Genomic DNA, 17,055 nt, shown 5'->3' on the forward strand with positions numbered 1-17,055 from the left:
TGTAGTTTAGAACTGCACAAATATTTTCTGAAATGTGATTTTTGTGTTGTGTTTTGTGTTTGTCAGTTTATATTTCAGGCTTTCTGTCAGTTCATCTGGACAAAAAAAGTGCCAAATCCTATTAAAACATAAATCACAATTTGATATTTTTTTCCCCTAAATCTACCAAAATTCTCATGTCTGTTCTGTTGTTTATTTCAGAGTGGCTCGGCCTGACGCTCTATCATGACTGATGGCGAGGGGAGAGCGCGCTTTGAGTACGCAGAGGTCCAGCAGCCCGCCGGACAAGACCAGGATGCCCCGGAGCCCGAGTCGCCCCCTCCCGACCAGGTGATTCTGGCCATACCCGCCCACCGTTACCATAACAACCTCCCCGCCCCGGACGACCTCGACCCGGGCGGAGACGACGACAACGGCGGCGGCGGCGGTGGCGGCGGTGGGGGTAGGGGTCACGATGAGGTCGCGGAGGAGGTGGAGGAGGAGGAAGAGGAGAAGGATCAGGTAGGAGATTGGAGTTCGGAGATTCAGGAAGAAGATCGGGATATGGAAGAGACGGATTTGGGGGCGGGGCCTGGACCGAGTTTAGGGGTCCGGATAAGGGCGCCCATCCGCGATCCAGACTGTATATCGGAGGAGGAGGAGCAGCAGCCCTACCCCGCCCTGGCACCGGTGGCCTTCTTCTGCCTAAAGCAAACCACGAGGCCTCGCAACTGGTGTCTGCGCGTCGTATGTAACCCATATCCTTTTTTGCTCTGAAGTGACGAGCCGTGACGCCGGTAAGAACAAACTCAGGGATGAGAAACTAAAGGGTTCAAAGTGGCATTCGGGTTTCAGTCTATGGCTACGTTCTTCATCGCCTTAGATAGATAATACTTTATTGATCCCCGAAGGAAAATTCAGGTCTTGCCGCTTTATCTCAAGCGCACCTCATAGTGATTAAGAAAGTATTTTATCTTGTGAACGGTTAAAGGTGCATCAAGTTCTTTAAATCAAGGAAGAATCAAATAATGGGTTTTGACTCCCTGATAACTTTTTAATGACTTTCCATCATGCAATATTTTTTTTTAATTGTTAATTCCTATGGCAGCTGTACTACTTTTTCATTATGTACATCCAGAAAGTCCATGTTCACTGGGCTTTTCTAACATAAATTAGCTAGAATTATTTATGAATGTGTTTAGACTTTAGACTTTATTGTCCCCAAGGGGAAATTCATTTTCACACTCTCAGAGCTCGTTTGACATAAAGAGCAACAACACAGACACAAAAACAGTACACTCAGCTTGTGGTTAAAACATTTGTGTGAACTTTGTGTAAAAAAAAAAAAAATTGTTCTGTTATATCATACGGATATGAGTGAGAAATTTAGATCCAGCTTTTTTTTAGTTCCGATACTGATACTTTGATGATACTTTGGCTTTACCGATACCGAACCGATACCATGGCAGAGACTGAACTACAGAACAGCTTTGAAACCTATTATGGGTCACTCCACCTCAGTTTACCCAATGAGTTAAAGCCTACTTTGCTCATTGTTGGATCGTACCAACAGTTTCCAAGATATCGCAATTTCATTTTTTCCACTTTTTTGCTTGATCGCCAAATTGCCTTTACTCAGCAACTACTGGTCCGATATCAAAAACCAAGGTATCTCTGGAAAGGGGAACCCGTAAGGAATCCAAATCTTTGAGATGAATTACCTTTTGACCTATATTTTGACTTTGAAACTGACAATAAAGGACACGCCCGTCCTCAGTGGCACCAATAGAAAAAATGTAGCACTATATGTCTACTACAACATATAAAGAATTTGTCTGGGTTTTCTTTTTTATTTTCACTCAAATGTACTTAGAAATTGACATACCCTCATCTTAAGACATGCCAAATATCCTTTTTTTTTGGGGGGGGGGGCAAATTGAGGTGGAATTACCTCTACAAGATGTTTGTCCAGTAAATCTGCTTATTTCACAAATTTATAGACCAAAATGGGATATTGACAGATCTGATATTGATGGAACCGATATCAAATCCATAAAATCGCTCAATATCGGCGCAGATATCAGTATTGTATCGGTAGGAATAGAGAATGGTAAACTGTGGTCAATACCTATCGAATATTTAACAGACTAACAGATATTTTATGAATTCTTATGATATTCTATGTAAAAAAAAAAGTAAAAAGTTAGTCCCTGAATTATAATTTCTGAATCCATTTCCATTCTATTATCCCATCTCCATTTCCTTACCCTTTGATTTAAAACTTGACTGTGCCAAGCTGCCACTTACCCCTTTAGATTCTCAACCCCGGCTATCTGTATTTGTCCATCTCTCTCTCGATGATTCACTGGGGTGGTGTCTGCTACGTGTCGCTACATGATGATCTCATCAGTTGTTGACGTTAATTGACTCTTGCTGGAACATAATACGCTGCTCCCCGGTGAAATGTGGCAAGCGATTTGTCCAAACCACAGCAGGCTCAAAAAAGACTGGCCTATCAGATAATGAACTCAGGAGATACTGCTGCCCACTCATTTCCCATACAAATAAGAGAGATTTTTCCACTGCCAGACGTACACACATAGATGCGCGTCAATGTTTGTGCTATAGGTAGTTGCTATAGCGATTTCTGTTTTCTGGATTTTCATCATTTTTCTCCATACTTGCCGTCTTGCATCATGTGTACCGAATATTGCTTCTCGCTGCCACTGGGAGGATGCAGGGAAGATTCAATATCTCTGCCTGCAGTTATAAGGCTTTTGATTGCTTTTGTGTTGTCGCCGTTTGCATATAGCGCTGTACAAAGTGAAGGAAAAGAAGAACTAGGTCAGAATTCAGTCACTGTCACATGCAGACTGTACTTACCAGTTCGTTGTAATGATTTATAAGCAGCAAAACCAGCTGTCTTGGCTTAATAGAAAGAACAAAGCTTGATACATTTGTGCGAGTAATGCGTTGAAGTTGGTGCGAATAAAAAGGGTCTTTGTGTTCCTTGCTTAAACAGTTGTTGATCACCTAAATATACTGTAATTTTTTGTATTAGAAGGGCCGTGTATGGCAAAAGAGATTATATTCTTGAAGTTGGGCTGTCTGTTACCAAGACAACAGAAAATGTAAGCTTGTAATTTAAGGGCCTGTTTACACGAGAAAGCTTGCAGGTAAAAATGACAAAATATTCTATCGGAAGTGCCATTCGTTTAGACGGTGATGGTGTTTTTGCGGCTTTAAAACGCAAAAATCTGAAACCACCCTCCAGAGTGGAAAAGTTGAATATGCTTCGCCGTAACGTTTCCGTCTACACTGCCCAAGACGCAAAACTCTGGTCAGATCTGCTCAAGTCACAAACGTGTTTACATCACATACAGACAGTACACAAAAACAAACATGTTGGATCATCTCCATGCGTCTGCAGCTAAAAAACTAACAGGAGGCATCCCAACAAATGTACAGAATATGCAGAGATACTAGTGAACAGAGAAAGATCTGCAATTACCTCTGTCAAAATCTGGATGCACCAGTTTGTCGCAGCCGAGTCAGACGGATCAAATCAAATCAAACTTTATTTATAAAGTTCATACAAAATGTAACACAAAGTGCTTTACATTGATTAAAAACAATCCCACATTTCCTTCTGCCCACCCACCAACCCAACCCCCACACCTGCCCGACCCCAAACACACACATGTATACACATGTACTCACAAACAGGCACACACACGCAGGCACACACACATTAACATGGTAAAATACACAAAACTACACCAAGTAGAATGTGAGGCTGAATACAGACGAACAAGTTGAGAAAGCACCATCAGAGGTCCACACCAGGAGCAGAGGATGTGGACGAGACTTGGGAGAACCAGGGACAACTTTATGGAAGGAGTAGTTGATGAAAATCCGTGACGTGAAAACTTCCGTATGTTCAAAAATCCTCTTGTTGCTTTAAGTACAAGCATAATCATTCGAATTCCACACACTTTTCTTTTGCGTCACCCTATGCACGCAGATATCCTCCTGAAAACGCTCGTCTAAACGCGGAATAAAACCGAAGACGCGATGCCCCTTTTACGTCTTCTGTTCAGACCGTCATCATATAAACGTAGCCTGACAAAAGTTATGGATTCTGAATCTGAAACCCATATCATCAATGTTTATATTTGATACATGCACATACATATACATATATTTGGTCTATGAATCTTCAAAGTACGAGGCAATGTGGGGCGTAACATAAATATTTAAGCTGGATGTGGACATATTATATTTTGAAATACGCTGCTGGCATTGTGGAAGTATGGGCTACATAGCTACTGTTAATATTTTTGGACATTTACACGATTTGGCCAGTTGAAGTGCTTTATTTTCCTCCATGTCTTTACGTATTTGGCACAACATATATCCTCAATTCTGCAGCTTTTTTCTAGACCTTGCGTTACTGGGCGTTCTCTCAGATGAAGGCTTAATCTTTTCGCCAATTCTGTAATTAAAGGTGTTTGTTAAGTAATCAAAGCATCTATATTGACAGTAATCGATTTCCCCTTTACCCGGCGAGTGGAGTGCAAAAGGCTCCCATAATGCCCCTTTTATCATGCAGCCAACAGAGAGGCCGGCAGACTCAACGATATGCAATGTCTGCTCCAAGTGTTCTGCGAGCGTCCTTGAGTGAGAGGAGATTTCAGCATGTGCCACTTGTACACAAACCGCTGGCCCTTTCACAACCGTTTACAGCGTCAAGGGTCCCCAAGCAGCACACGGAGCGCGGACCTGCTCCTCTCTGCGGTCGACCGGGGACGGGGCTGTACATACAAAATGACTGCTTATCTGTTCAGTGTAGTTGTTAGTTGTTTTGGGAATTTGACTTATTTGATTGTGTTATCTGCAGTGTTCAAAGTTGATGTGAAGTGGGAACGTTGAGTGTAAGATTTGGAGTGAGAACAATTTGGAGGGATTTGTCAAAATGTTATTAAAACCTGGCATAAGAATTGTGATTTGGACTGTGACAGATAGAAAATTGTCAAAGATAGAAGAGGTTGCTTTTGTTTGGTTTCTATGGAACTGGCATAGAACAATATACACTAGTAAGAGGATATTCCTATAGACAAGGAGGGCAAAAGCGGTCCTGGAACCAATTTTTTTTTGGCACTTAAGCCTTCTGCTTAAATGGACCATTTGATCATGCATGAATTTTAAGTATTTCTACAACTATAACCTCAATATCATCACATTGCTTTGTGATACAAACTAAAATTAATGTTTCAAGACCTTATTAAATATTTGGTGGGTCTCTAAAATGTTTCAATATGTGGTCCTCAGTGAAAAAAGTTTAGACCCCCACCGCTTTGGACTTTCTTGCTAACACCTGCTAACATGTGATTTATAGGTTGTTGTTGTTTTTTTTTTAAAGTAATTTACAGTCCTAAAATGTTTCAAGTTTGTTTCAAGTTGTGAATTTGAATCAGAATGTGCAGAGGTGAACTTGAAGTTGTTTTTTCAGTGGTCAAAATGATGTCTTCTACAAAAGATCTACTTGAAATAGTAAATTTGATGGAAATGCAAGGACACGTAATGCATCTCAGAATGATTGGACAGTGATTTATATTGGATTGGCAGACCTGTGCGGCCATTTGGAATCAACACAAATCTTGTTTGCCATTTTGTAATGGAAATAGTCTAAACATATATTGACTGTGGCCAAGTGGATCCAAACAAAAGGTTTATTAAGGACACGTGCAGAATTTTAAATGTGTTATTTGCGTCTATTTTAATTCAAATTAAATATATATTAAATAAAGGACATTCGTGCCCAGATCTGTTCTGTATTTTTATGCACTTGAAAAAGAAAGAACAGAATAAAAATTAGCAAATTTAAACAAAGAAACAGACCACTCCTTGATATGTTGTGAATTTTTGCAAGTTATTCAGACTGTTATTCCAACAGAAATGTGTTAAAACAGTGAAGGTGACACAACTTTCTAGCTTCTTAATAAAAAAAAAAAAAAAAAAACTTACTTGTGACATTTAATACTAATTGTGAAGTGTTTTGCCCAAGAACACAACAACTGAATGCACCGACAGGGCTAGAATTTAACCACCAACCTTTGCCTCCATTTATCCCCATCTAATGTTGGCTGTGTGCCTGTTGTCTTTTCAATTACTGCCACTGTCAGACATTAGTTTCTTTTGCCTTTCTTCTATCGGACAACAACAACAACAAGCCAAAACAGTTAGTGCAATCAATGTACGCCGTTCTCTGACTTGTCTCGGGAAAAACTGACTGTGGTGGGTTGTATAAACTTTATTCTGTAAGTAAACACACTAACACTCTTCCAGGGGAAAAAAGTTGGCAACAATCAAAGCATTTAAAATCTTGAATGGAGGTTTACATAGTTGCATACAGTACATACCTGCTTGGAGGCGCTGTTAGCGACCGTTAGCGCTTGTTAGCATTCCACATTCCGGCGTATTCCCTCAGCCGCTGCCTCTGTGTGTGATCTGTTGTTTGGAAAGCCTCTAAGCTCCAGCGACAACACCAACGGGTCAACAGAAGCCCGCGCAGCCCGCCGAGCACATTTATCTTCAATCAATGGACCCAGCCATTTTAAACTGTTGCCACAAGTGGGAGAATGGGCAGAAATACAATATGGATAACGTTTCTCGAAAGCAGGGCAAGAAAATTTGTAGTTTTTCAATTACAAATACTTTTAACTGAGTAGATTTTCAAGGGTAGTTTTCTTTTTTTTGTAGATTTCTTTTAATATGTACTTATAATTCAGTATAACTCTGGCGGCGCAGTGGCTGAGTGGTGACTCACGCTTCACAGAAAGAAGATTGCGGGTCGCCTGGGTCTTTCTGTGCAGAGTTTGTATGTTTCTCCCTGTGTCTGGGTGCGTTTCCTCTGGGCACTGCGGTTTCCCCCCTCAACCCAAAACATGCATTTAACTCAAGATCTGGAGATGAGTCCCTGAGCACTTCACTGTGGTCTGTCATGCTCTAGCGGCACTGGTTGAAGGATGGGTCAAATGCAGAGAATTTAATCTTGAGGTGAAGTTAGTACTATACAAACTTCTGTCTATATTCTTAGAAATCATTACATAGTTACTCAAGTAAATGTATTTTATTGAATTGTTAAATTGTTAAAGGGACAGTCTGGAATTTTGGACATAGGACCTCATTTCCTAATTGACCAAAGTGTTGGAGACATGTGGAGACACTTTTTAAAATATTCCATTTAGTCCTTGTATTTGCAGGGGTCACTGGTGCTAGGCTAGTGCATGTCAATGGCCATAGTTATCCTGCCACTAAAAACAGTTTTACCCACTCCACAAAACACCTGAAACAACTCTATTATTACGCCAGACTGTCAATGTAAATGTCTGTGTTGACTGAATAATTTTAGAAGTAAAACCAACCTTGCATCTGAAGGATTTATGTCTGAGCAGCAGCAGTGAGTTGTACTTCCTGATAGAAAGTTTGGCAGCGGCGGACTGATATATGAGAAAATAGTCCCTCAACATGCGACGATTCATGCGATGCAAGGTTAGTTTTACTTGAGACATTATTCTATCGACACAGATATTTACACTGACAGTTTGGAGTTATAATAGTTTTCCTTCGGGTGTTTTGTGGAGTGGGTAAGACTGTTTTTAGTGGCAGGATAACTATGGCCATTGACATGCACTAGCCTAGCACCAACGACCTCTGCAAATACAAGGACTGGATGGAATATTTTAAAAAGTGTCTCCACACGTCTCCAACACTCTGACTCACTAGGAAATGAGGCCCTATGTCCAAAATTCTGGACTGTCCCTTTAACGTTAAGAATGTTATTGCTTGTGACAGATTATTATTTGAAAATTAGATTTTCACTCTGAAGAATAAACAGTGAAACAATAGTAAATAGCCCATTGTAGTGGAGACAAAGAGGATTTACATGAATGAAAGTTGCTGGCAGTGGTGGAGAAACAGACAGACCTAGGAACTAGGGGTGTTACAATATCCAAATCTCACGATACGATATCATCTTGGTATGAACCTCACAGTACGATATTTATTGCGATATCATGGGAAAGCTCACAATATGGTGGGGAGGCTCACGATTTGGGATGTAACAATATCCAAATCTTTCAGTACGATATTTTCACGATATACATCTCACTGTATGACATTTATTGCTAACAAAACTGTGAATATGCTACTTTTTCCCCTTAAAATGCCTTGACAAGACTTAATCCAAACAACTAAGACTTAAAAGTGCTTAGAACTGTTATTTCTTCTTGTAGTCTGCACTGAAATGAAGCAAAGGATCATGGTCAATGTAGTTCCCTCTGGCGTTTTTTTTTTAGCTATTGCTGCACCATAACTCTTCATTTAAGCAAAAAGACTTGTAATTCGATATATTGTGATGGTCCTTGATATTATTGTCAGAACTTTGATGACACTATATCACGATATTTCAGTTATTGTTTACATCCCCACTCTGGAACGTGATCAGGATGTACGATACCATATTTTTTACATCAAATTTGCAACAGAACTCCAATTGTTTTTCACTTTCAGATCTTTGCTATGACCAATAACATCCCCAACTCACCTCAAAAGTTTGACGGATTTTCTAATTTCCTTCCGCTGTCATGCTAACACCGCCCCTTCCATTTCCATCACAGACTTGAGCTCCTCTTTGGCCCCTCCACATCAGCGGGTCTCCTCCACTCCGACAACCTTCTCTCAATCCCGCATAGCTGTATTTGACACTTTCCATGAGACAGCAGCGCTTATGTGTCCGTGTATTCGAGCGGGTGACTCATTATATTTGGCCCGGCTCTTATTAGCGGCAGATCGGGGGGTTATGGCTGCGTGGCGGGCGGGCGGGCTGCTCAGGCTCGCTCTCAGCTCTCTCCCTCTGACGTACGATGATGTGTGATGGAAATGAGAACTTTATTTTTGGATGTGTTTTTATAACGTGTGGGAGGATTGAGAACACCCCAGAGCAGTACCAGCAGGGTTTCTGTGACTAGAGGAATTCGTTTGCAATGGGTTCCTGTGTCCCAGTGTTGTTTTGGTAAAGAATGGATGTTGATAATAGGCTGGCAAGCAAATATGAAAGCTTTTGTTTGTGTTAAAGGTAGGGATGTAACAATATCCAAATCTCTCGGTACAATATTATAACGATATGCATCTCACCTTACCATATTTATTGAGATATTTTTGAGAGGCTGATATAATTGTAGATAGGACACTTTTTTTTGCTTTTAAAATACCTTGACAAGATTTTGGTGTGAATATTTTCCGTCATAATCCCAAGAATTTAAGTAAAAAACACATTTCTTCATGTTGTCTGCACTGAAATGAATCATGGGATATGTAGTTCCCGATGTTTATAAGCTGTTGCTACTATAAAACCATGCATCTAAGCAAAGGAACTTGTAATTCGATATATTGTGAGACTTTTGACGATACGATATCACGATATTTCCCTAGTAAAGATGCATTATGAAGAAAAAGTATGTGTTTTAAGCTTCAAGTATCTGCCAATACCTGATGTGTGCTGATACCAGTGTAGGGGCTGGCAATTTTTCTCAAAAAACAGTTAAATTTTACAATATAATAATTGTGTTACGTAATTATTATTTGTCCTACAAGTGATGACTGAAAAGCTGAATATGAATAGAAGTTTAATCATTATGAGACGTCCTTGGTCTACATCAGCCAGTGAATAGGCTTTTTACATCAAATAAAAGGCCCAACTAGGACATCAGCTGAATGAGACCGATAAACCTCAGTATTTCTTGGATCGGCGCCGATATCTGACAGCAACATCGATATCGGCGCATCCCTAACTCTTACTTGTCCTTGGACTTCAGTATTCTATAGTAAGTCATAAAACGTATCTATTTTCTTAAATAATTTCCCAATATTGGGTTTTAACTTTCTATTTTGCCTCTAAACGATTGCAGTGTTGCGTTAATTGACTGGTTTGCTTAATGCCATACCGTGGAACATTCCAAATCAAGCAATTAACTCCCTGCATTAATCATTATTTTATTTGCTCTAAACAACCACAAATCTTAATACCTTCAACAACTTGCCTCTGCTTCAAATATTGTGTTATAATTCAGATTCAGTGATATAAAATGTTAGTCTGATTCATCAGCCGGTTTCACTTCGTGGAAACCGTCTGACCTCACAGCTTTAGAATTCGTTTGCTTGACGGTAGGCGGGTACTTTTTTTATTTAACCAGTGACTACTATTTGGTCATGACATATGTAATGCACCAAATCCCGTAGGAAGAAGGGCAATAACATTTTTCCCCTTGATAAAATTCACCAAACATTCTCTTTGTTCCGGCTTTAAATCCTCGATCTTGGAATCGTTGCCAACACAGAATGTATGTCTTCGTCTACATCCATCTCGACCACTTTGTTTACTGTTGTGCTGTTCCACAAAAGGGACCCAGACAGGAGCTTGAGTTTGACGTCATGGCTTCACAGCTCTTCTCTGGTTGGGTGGTGCGCGGTCTATAACTTCCGGGATTTTTGCGAACCATCTAGTGTATTCTGATTCCTGACCTAGTCGCTGGAGAGAAATTAAATCAATACTAAAAAACCACAGTGTTTTTCATTGCTATCAGTGCCTTTTTAAACAAGCTATACAATATAACCACACATTCAACCTAATCATAACGCTTTCAGTTGCTGGTTTGGCTCATTACACTGTATTTCATTGGTCTCTAACCTGTAGCTCGGGAACTACTGGTAGCTCTCCATCCCCTTCCAAGTGGCTCGCCAAGGGATTTCTGAATTATACGTATTGTGCTGAATAAATAAAATAGTGAATTAAATGCCGTTTAACCATTGTTCATGTATCATTCTGATGCCTAACATTGTACACTAATGGATAATGGTTTATGTTTTATTATATATATGTTTATGGTTTATGGTTTATGTTTTATGTTTTACAGGCATCTAACTGTATCTCATCTAAGACTTGCCGTGGCTCTAATATATGCTCAATTTCTTGTAACTGCTAAAACTAGTAGCTCTCTGGCATTTTTGTTTTGTAAAAGTAGCTCACCGGAAGAAAAAAACTGGAGACCCCTGCTGTATTTAAAAGTCTCATATTACCCAGAATCGACTTTTACGAGCTTTTAGCCATGTTAAAATGTCGTTACCTCATCAAAAACATACCTGGAGTTTAGTTTTGCTTCATTCATGCATGTTTGAGTATCCTGTATTATTAGTCTGTCTACATCTCCAAAGCTCAAAACACTCATGTTCCTGTTCTGTAGTTTTGAAGTTAACAGCTACATTTTACCTTTAATTTAGTAGAGATTGGCAATTCCAGGGCTGAAATTATCCACATGATTCGAGTAAAGGTGTGTGGATCTTGAAAAACACAGTGGAGCACTCCCTGTATTACCACAAGACATCTCAAGGTGTTTTCAGTTTGACAAAATTACTCTAAATATTCAGGATTTGTGTATTAACGTGAATGCAACAAAACACAACTCCAGGTATGTTTTTGAGAGGAAACAAAATTATGACATAGATCAGAAAATAGCGCAATATGGGACCTTTAAAGTACTTAAAATTAGGCCAGACCCACTGTAGCCACGATTACTCTGGACTGTATAAACATATGTACATTGCACGTGGGGCCCTTTAGGCTGTTTGTGCTGGTTTTTGGATGTGTGCATTATGGGAGCAGTTCTGTGTTTATCCCGCTGTTTACTGGCTGCACTGCAAAATGATCCGGAACTAATAGCCCCCACTTTCATGTACGTGTGTTTAACCGTGTGTGGGTGTGTGTGCGCGTTCGCCAAGACTGTGTGTTTTAGGCATTGACCTCTCCCCCTGAAAAAAAGTGCTGTTTAGAATGCTATTAGCCTAATGGTAAGTGGAGCCTATAAAGTCAGGTGTAGCTCAGATTACTGCTGATAGGAAGTGTCTGGGGTAAGATTATATCGCTATAAAATGGTTGGCTCACTGCGAGATGGTTGTGTTTAAAATGGAAGTTGAAGCGTAGTGGAGTCGGTGAACTTAAGGGCTCATTCACAATTTGGCGTATTTGAGACGGCGTTTGACTTTGAACTTGTGCCGCTTTAATCCGTGTATCATGCGTTCGTCGTTTTTCAAAGTAAAACCACAAATAAGAAAATGAAAAAACAACTATCTTCTTCATTATTTGTTTCCAAAAGCAAAATGAAAAAACGGATAACGATTTGTTTTTTTCAGTTTTCGATTATGTGTTTAAATGAATAAACACTGATCCCAGGACTAAATCAGGACTGAATTAGGACTAAACCAGAACTGAACCAGGACTGAGTGTCAGAACGGGACCGCAGGCGAAAGGAACTGGCGCCAAGTGCTGTTTTAGTCCTAGTTTAGTTCTGTTTTTTTCCTCCTGGTTCAGTCCTGAGATGAGTCTTGGTTTAGTCTTGTTTTAGTCCTGTTTAGTCCTAGTTCAGTCCTGGTTTAGTTCTGGTTTAGTCCTGGTTTAGTCCTGGTTTAATCTTGGTTTAGTTCTGGGATCAGTCCTGGTTTAGTTCTGTTTTAGTCCTGTTTTAGTCCTAGTTCAGTCCTGGTTTAGTCCACCTGGTTTAGTTGTGGTTGAGTTCTGGTTTAGTCCTGGGATCAGTCCTGGTTTAGTCCTGGTTTAGTCCTCCTGGTTTAGTCCTGGTTCAGTCCTAATCCAGTTCTGGTTTTGTCCTCCTGGTTTAGTCCTGGTTTAGTCCTTGTTCACTCCTGGTTTAGTCCTGTTCACTCCTGGTTTAGTCCTGGTTTAGTCCTGTTCACTCCTGGTTTAGTCCTGGTTTAGTCCTGGTTTAGTCCTTGTTTAGTCCTGGTTTAGTCCTCCTGGTTTAGTCCCTGGTTTAGTCCTGGTTTAGTCCTCCTGGTTTAGTCCTTGTTTAGTCCTGGTTTAGTCCTCCTGGTTTAGTCCTGGTTTAGTCCTTGTTTAGTCCTGGTTTAGTCCTCCTGTTTAGTCCTTTAGTCCTGGTTTAGTCCTTGTTTAGTCCTGGTTTAGTCCTCCTGGTTTAGTCCTTGTTTAGTCCTGGTTTAGTCCTCCTGGTTTAGTCCTGGTTTAGTCCTCCTGGTTTAGTCCTGGTTTAGTCCTCCTGGTTTAGTCCTTGTTTAGTCCTGGTTTAGTCCTCCTGGTTTAGTCCTTGTTTAGTCCTGGTTTAGTCCTGGTTCAGTCCCTAAGGGTCAAAATTGGATGAAACGGGAAACCCTTTTTTCCAATATTCATTAAACACAAAATTGAAAACTGAAAAAAATGAATCGTCGAGACAAATAATGAAGAAAAAAGTTGCTTTTTTTGTTTTCTTATTTTTGGTTTTATTTTGAAAAACTAATGAACGGCTGATACACAGATTCACTTTGAATTAGTGAATCGAATCTGAATCAGTTTTCCAAGGAAGTTGCCAAGTGACGTGCAACTCGGACCTCGGTTTCGGAAAAAGTAGACCGAGCAAGGATTCAGAGTCAGAATCCAAGATGACTACGCCCATGATGATGTGTAAATATGAATGTGTTTTCATTGTGTTTGGACACTTTGGTGGTTTAAATGACAATTTCAGTCACTCGTATCACTGCAGTACTTTACCTCGTCTGTATCACTGCCTGTGGGTTTGGTAGTCGGTGTTGTGGTGAGGCCAATATTGAACAAATACTTGATTTAACGGGTGTTTACGTCCCTAAGGTTGTAATGGAAAAGAAATCATAACATAAAATGAAGAGCAAATATCAAAACTTTAATTAATTAAAGTGGCAGAGTTTTCTTAAGATGAGGGAATAATCATAATCATAATTACACATAAATCCAACACGTGAAACATAATAAGCTCGGACAAGATGTCAAATCCGAGGTCCAAGTGGGAGTCTGAAGATACCGTATTTTCCGGGTTATTAGACGCGCTCTTAAGCCTCTAACCCACAGGTGTCAAACATAAGGCCCGGGGGCCAGATCCGGCCCTCCAAGACCTTTAATCTGGCCCTTGGCTGATTTTCTACTAAAATATTTTAATTATATTTTCTATTAAAATATTGTTAATTTTCTGTGGTGTTTATCATAGCAGTGTCTCCAGTGTCTCTGTACGTGGCCCCTCCCACCAGAGCAGCACAAATGAAGACTTGTCTCTTTCCAAACGCTCTTAAAGGACGATCGTTTTGACTGTTGACCGTGACACCCTCATCAGAAAAATGTCAAAAATGAGAAAAGTGGAGCCGAGTGCAGAATTTTACAACAAAAATTTACTTATTCCTATTTGCATACAAGTTCATGTCAAAACATTGTGTTGGAATTGAATTTTTCTTAAAGTTTCAGGTTGTTCATAATATAATAATATTATAATAAGAAAGAGTTCATCAATTAAAAAAGATTTCTGTAATAGATTTGCGTTTCTCTGCACAAATATTTGAATTTATTGTTATTTTTGGGGTTTATATGCCATGAGTTTTCTGATCCGGCCCCTTTGGGATCAAAGTCGGTTGGATACGGCCCCCAGACCAAAATGAGTTTGACACCCCTGCTCTAACCCCATCAAAAAAAGACCGCGCGCCCCGCAATCCAGAGCGCAAAGCCGCACCACCCGCAGCGCACGCAAACACGCACGGAGCAGACAGCGACCGCGCAGCGAAAAACACCCGCAGCCACACTCATCACTCCACGCCGACGAGGAACGGAACGGAGGAACGAACCGAAAAACTTCACTTCTAGACACAACTGAACAACTGAGTCACTGCGAACACGCCGACAATCCAGCGGTCCCAGACAGCACCCTCCCTACACGCCACAACTGAACAAAGCCCAGAGTCACCGTGAACGCCACAAACAAAGCCCGACTGAAGCATCGAACTGTTGTGTTTCGTTTAAAGTCCAGTGCGGTTTATTTGTTAAAAAAGTTTAAAAAATAGACCATTTAATGACAGTGCGTCTTATAATCCAGAGCGCCTCTTAGTCCCGTAAAATATGGTAATCGAACGCAGGGATAGTCCTCCAGGTATTGTCCAGTTTAGCAGCTCTATTTGAAATGCGATCGTGGGCAGAGTTTATTATATTCTGTTTATCTATACATTTTAAATTTGTTTGTTTAGTATATTTGGACGTCTTTACTGGCTAAAACTAATTGCCATGGGAAAAGCCTCGTGGTCTTCTTTCTACTTTACTCTACAGTCTAAAGCCATATTGGGATTCATACGACGCCGGGAGGTAGTCATCACACTACTCCGCGCAGATCGGGACCCGGATCATGCTGATGAGTCGGAAAAGGTCAAAGGTTAAAGAGGGAAGCTGGTGGAGGCTGCTGCTCTGGGCCACAAGGTTAATCTGACCCACTGAAATCTGTTCAGTGTTTCTTTGTAAAGGATGGTTTTCTGTTGTACGGTGTGACTCACGGTGCCTTTGTTGTGAATATTCATCCACTGTACAGATGAGCGGGATCGGAGATATGGCTCGGATTTAGATGACAGTACTGTATAGACTGGAAGAGTTTAACTAAAATTAGCACTAGGTAGAATTTCATTGATATTAGTTTTATTATGTTTTAGTCCTGGTTCAGTCCTGATTTAGTCCTGTTTTAGTCCTGGTTCAGTCCTGGTTTTGTCCTCCTGGTTTAGTCCTGGGATCAGTCCTGTTTTAGTCCTGGTTCAGTCCTATTTTAGTCCTGGTTTAGTCCTGTTTTAGTAATGTTTTAGTCCTGGTTCAGCCCTGATTTAGTTCTGGTTCAGTCCTGATTTAGTCCTGTTTTAGTCCTGTTTTAGTCCTGTTTTAGTCCTGGTTCAGTCCTGATTTAGTCCTGTTTTAGTCCTGGTTCAGTCCTGATTTAGTCCTGTTTTAGTCCTGGTTCAGTCCTATTTTAGTCCTGGTTTAGTCCTGTTTTAGTAATGTTTTAGTCCTGGTTCAGCCCTGATTTAGTTCTGGTTCAGTCCTGATTTAGTCCTGTTTTAGTCCTGTTTTAGTCCTGTTTTAGTCCTGGTTCAGTCCTGATTTAGTCCTGTTTTAGTCCTGGTTCAGTCCTGATTTAGTCCTGTTTTAGTCCTGGTTCAGTCCTATTTTAGTCCTGGTTTAGTCCTGTTTTAGTAATGTTTTAGTCCTGGTTCAGCCCTGATTTAGTTCTGGTTCAGTCCTGATTTAGTCCTGTTTTAGTCCTGTTTTAGTCCTGGTTCAGTCCTATTTTAGTCATGGTTTAGTCCTGTTTTAGTCCTGGTTCAGTCCTGATTTAGTCCTGTTTTAGTCCTGTTTTAGTCCTGGTTTAGTCCTGGGATCAGTCCTCGTTTAGTCCTGGTTTAGTCCTGTTTTAATCCTGCTTCAGTCCTGCTTCAGTCCTGGTTTAGTCCTGGCTTGAAAACAAATCATTATCTGTTTTTCCATTTTGGTTTTGTAGACAAATAACGAAAGAAAATAGTTGTTTTGTCGTTTTCTTATTTTTGTTTTTATTTTGAAAAACAAATGAACGAATGACACACAGATTCACAAGGCTCAAAATAGTTGACTTTTTAACTTAAAATCCATCCATTTTATTTATATGTTTCTTTTGTCTTTCTCTCTATGTACTCATTATTATGAGTAAAATATCAAAAATTAAATACTAATCAATACTAAAACTAGCATCAATCCTAGATACTTATTTACGCAGGTCTCGATACTAAAAAAGTCACATTCAGAGGACAGAAATGAACCTTTCCGGAATATTTTTAGAATGAATTTTAGCTGTATCAGAACAAGTATAAGAGCACATGAGCTACTTTACTCCCATGGTCCACTTTGACTTTTGTCCCAAACCTTTATTGCACCTCGGACCGGTTTTATGTCCGACAATATTTCAGGGGAGGGGGGAAGGGTATAGAAGGAGGCGTGGTGCACGTCGTATGGGAAGAGGTGGGACTCTCCATGTGCTATGGTTTAGTCCTGCTTAAATCCTGATTTAGTCCTGGTTTAGACCTGGTTATAGACCTTGTTTAGACCTGGATTAGTCCTGGTTTAGACCTGATTTAGATCTGGTTTAGATCTGGTTTAGTCCTGGTTTTAGACCTGGTTTAGTCCTGTTTTACACCTGGTTTTAG

The 17,055-nt window shown here is 40.3% G+C and overlaps 1 protein-coding gene across 1 annotated transcript in view; it reads left to right on the top strand.

Annotated features, from left to right (window-relative positions):
• The first annotated feature begins 225 nt into the window (after positions 1 to 225).
• cacna1ha (calcium channel, voltage-dependent, T type, alpha 1H subunit a) overlaps positions 226 to 17,055 on the top strand; it is a 294,384-nt gene continuing 277,554 nt past the window's right edge. Inside the window, exons 1-2 of the mRNA XM_055152604.1 lie at positions 226 to 246; positions 469 to 737. Coding sequence (XP_055008579.1) covers positions 226 to 246; positions 469 to 737 — 290 coding nt within the window. The remainder of the gene's footprint in view (positions 247 to 468; positions 738 to 17,055) is intronic.

Source organism: Boleophthalmus pectinirostris, unplaced genomic scaffold (genome assembly GCF_026225935.1).
Source record: "Boleophthalmus pectinirostris isolate CB_2022bp ecotype Guang Dong unplaced genomic scaffold, ASM2622593v1 HiC_scaffold_17, whole genome shotgun sequence".
Classification (NCBI taxonomy): Eukaryota; Metazoa; Chordata; class Actinopteri; order Gobiiformes; family Gobiidae; genus Boleophthalmus; species Boleophthalmus pectinirostris.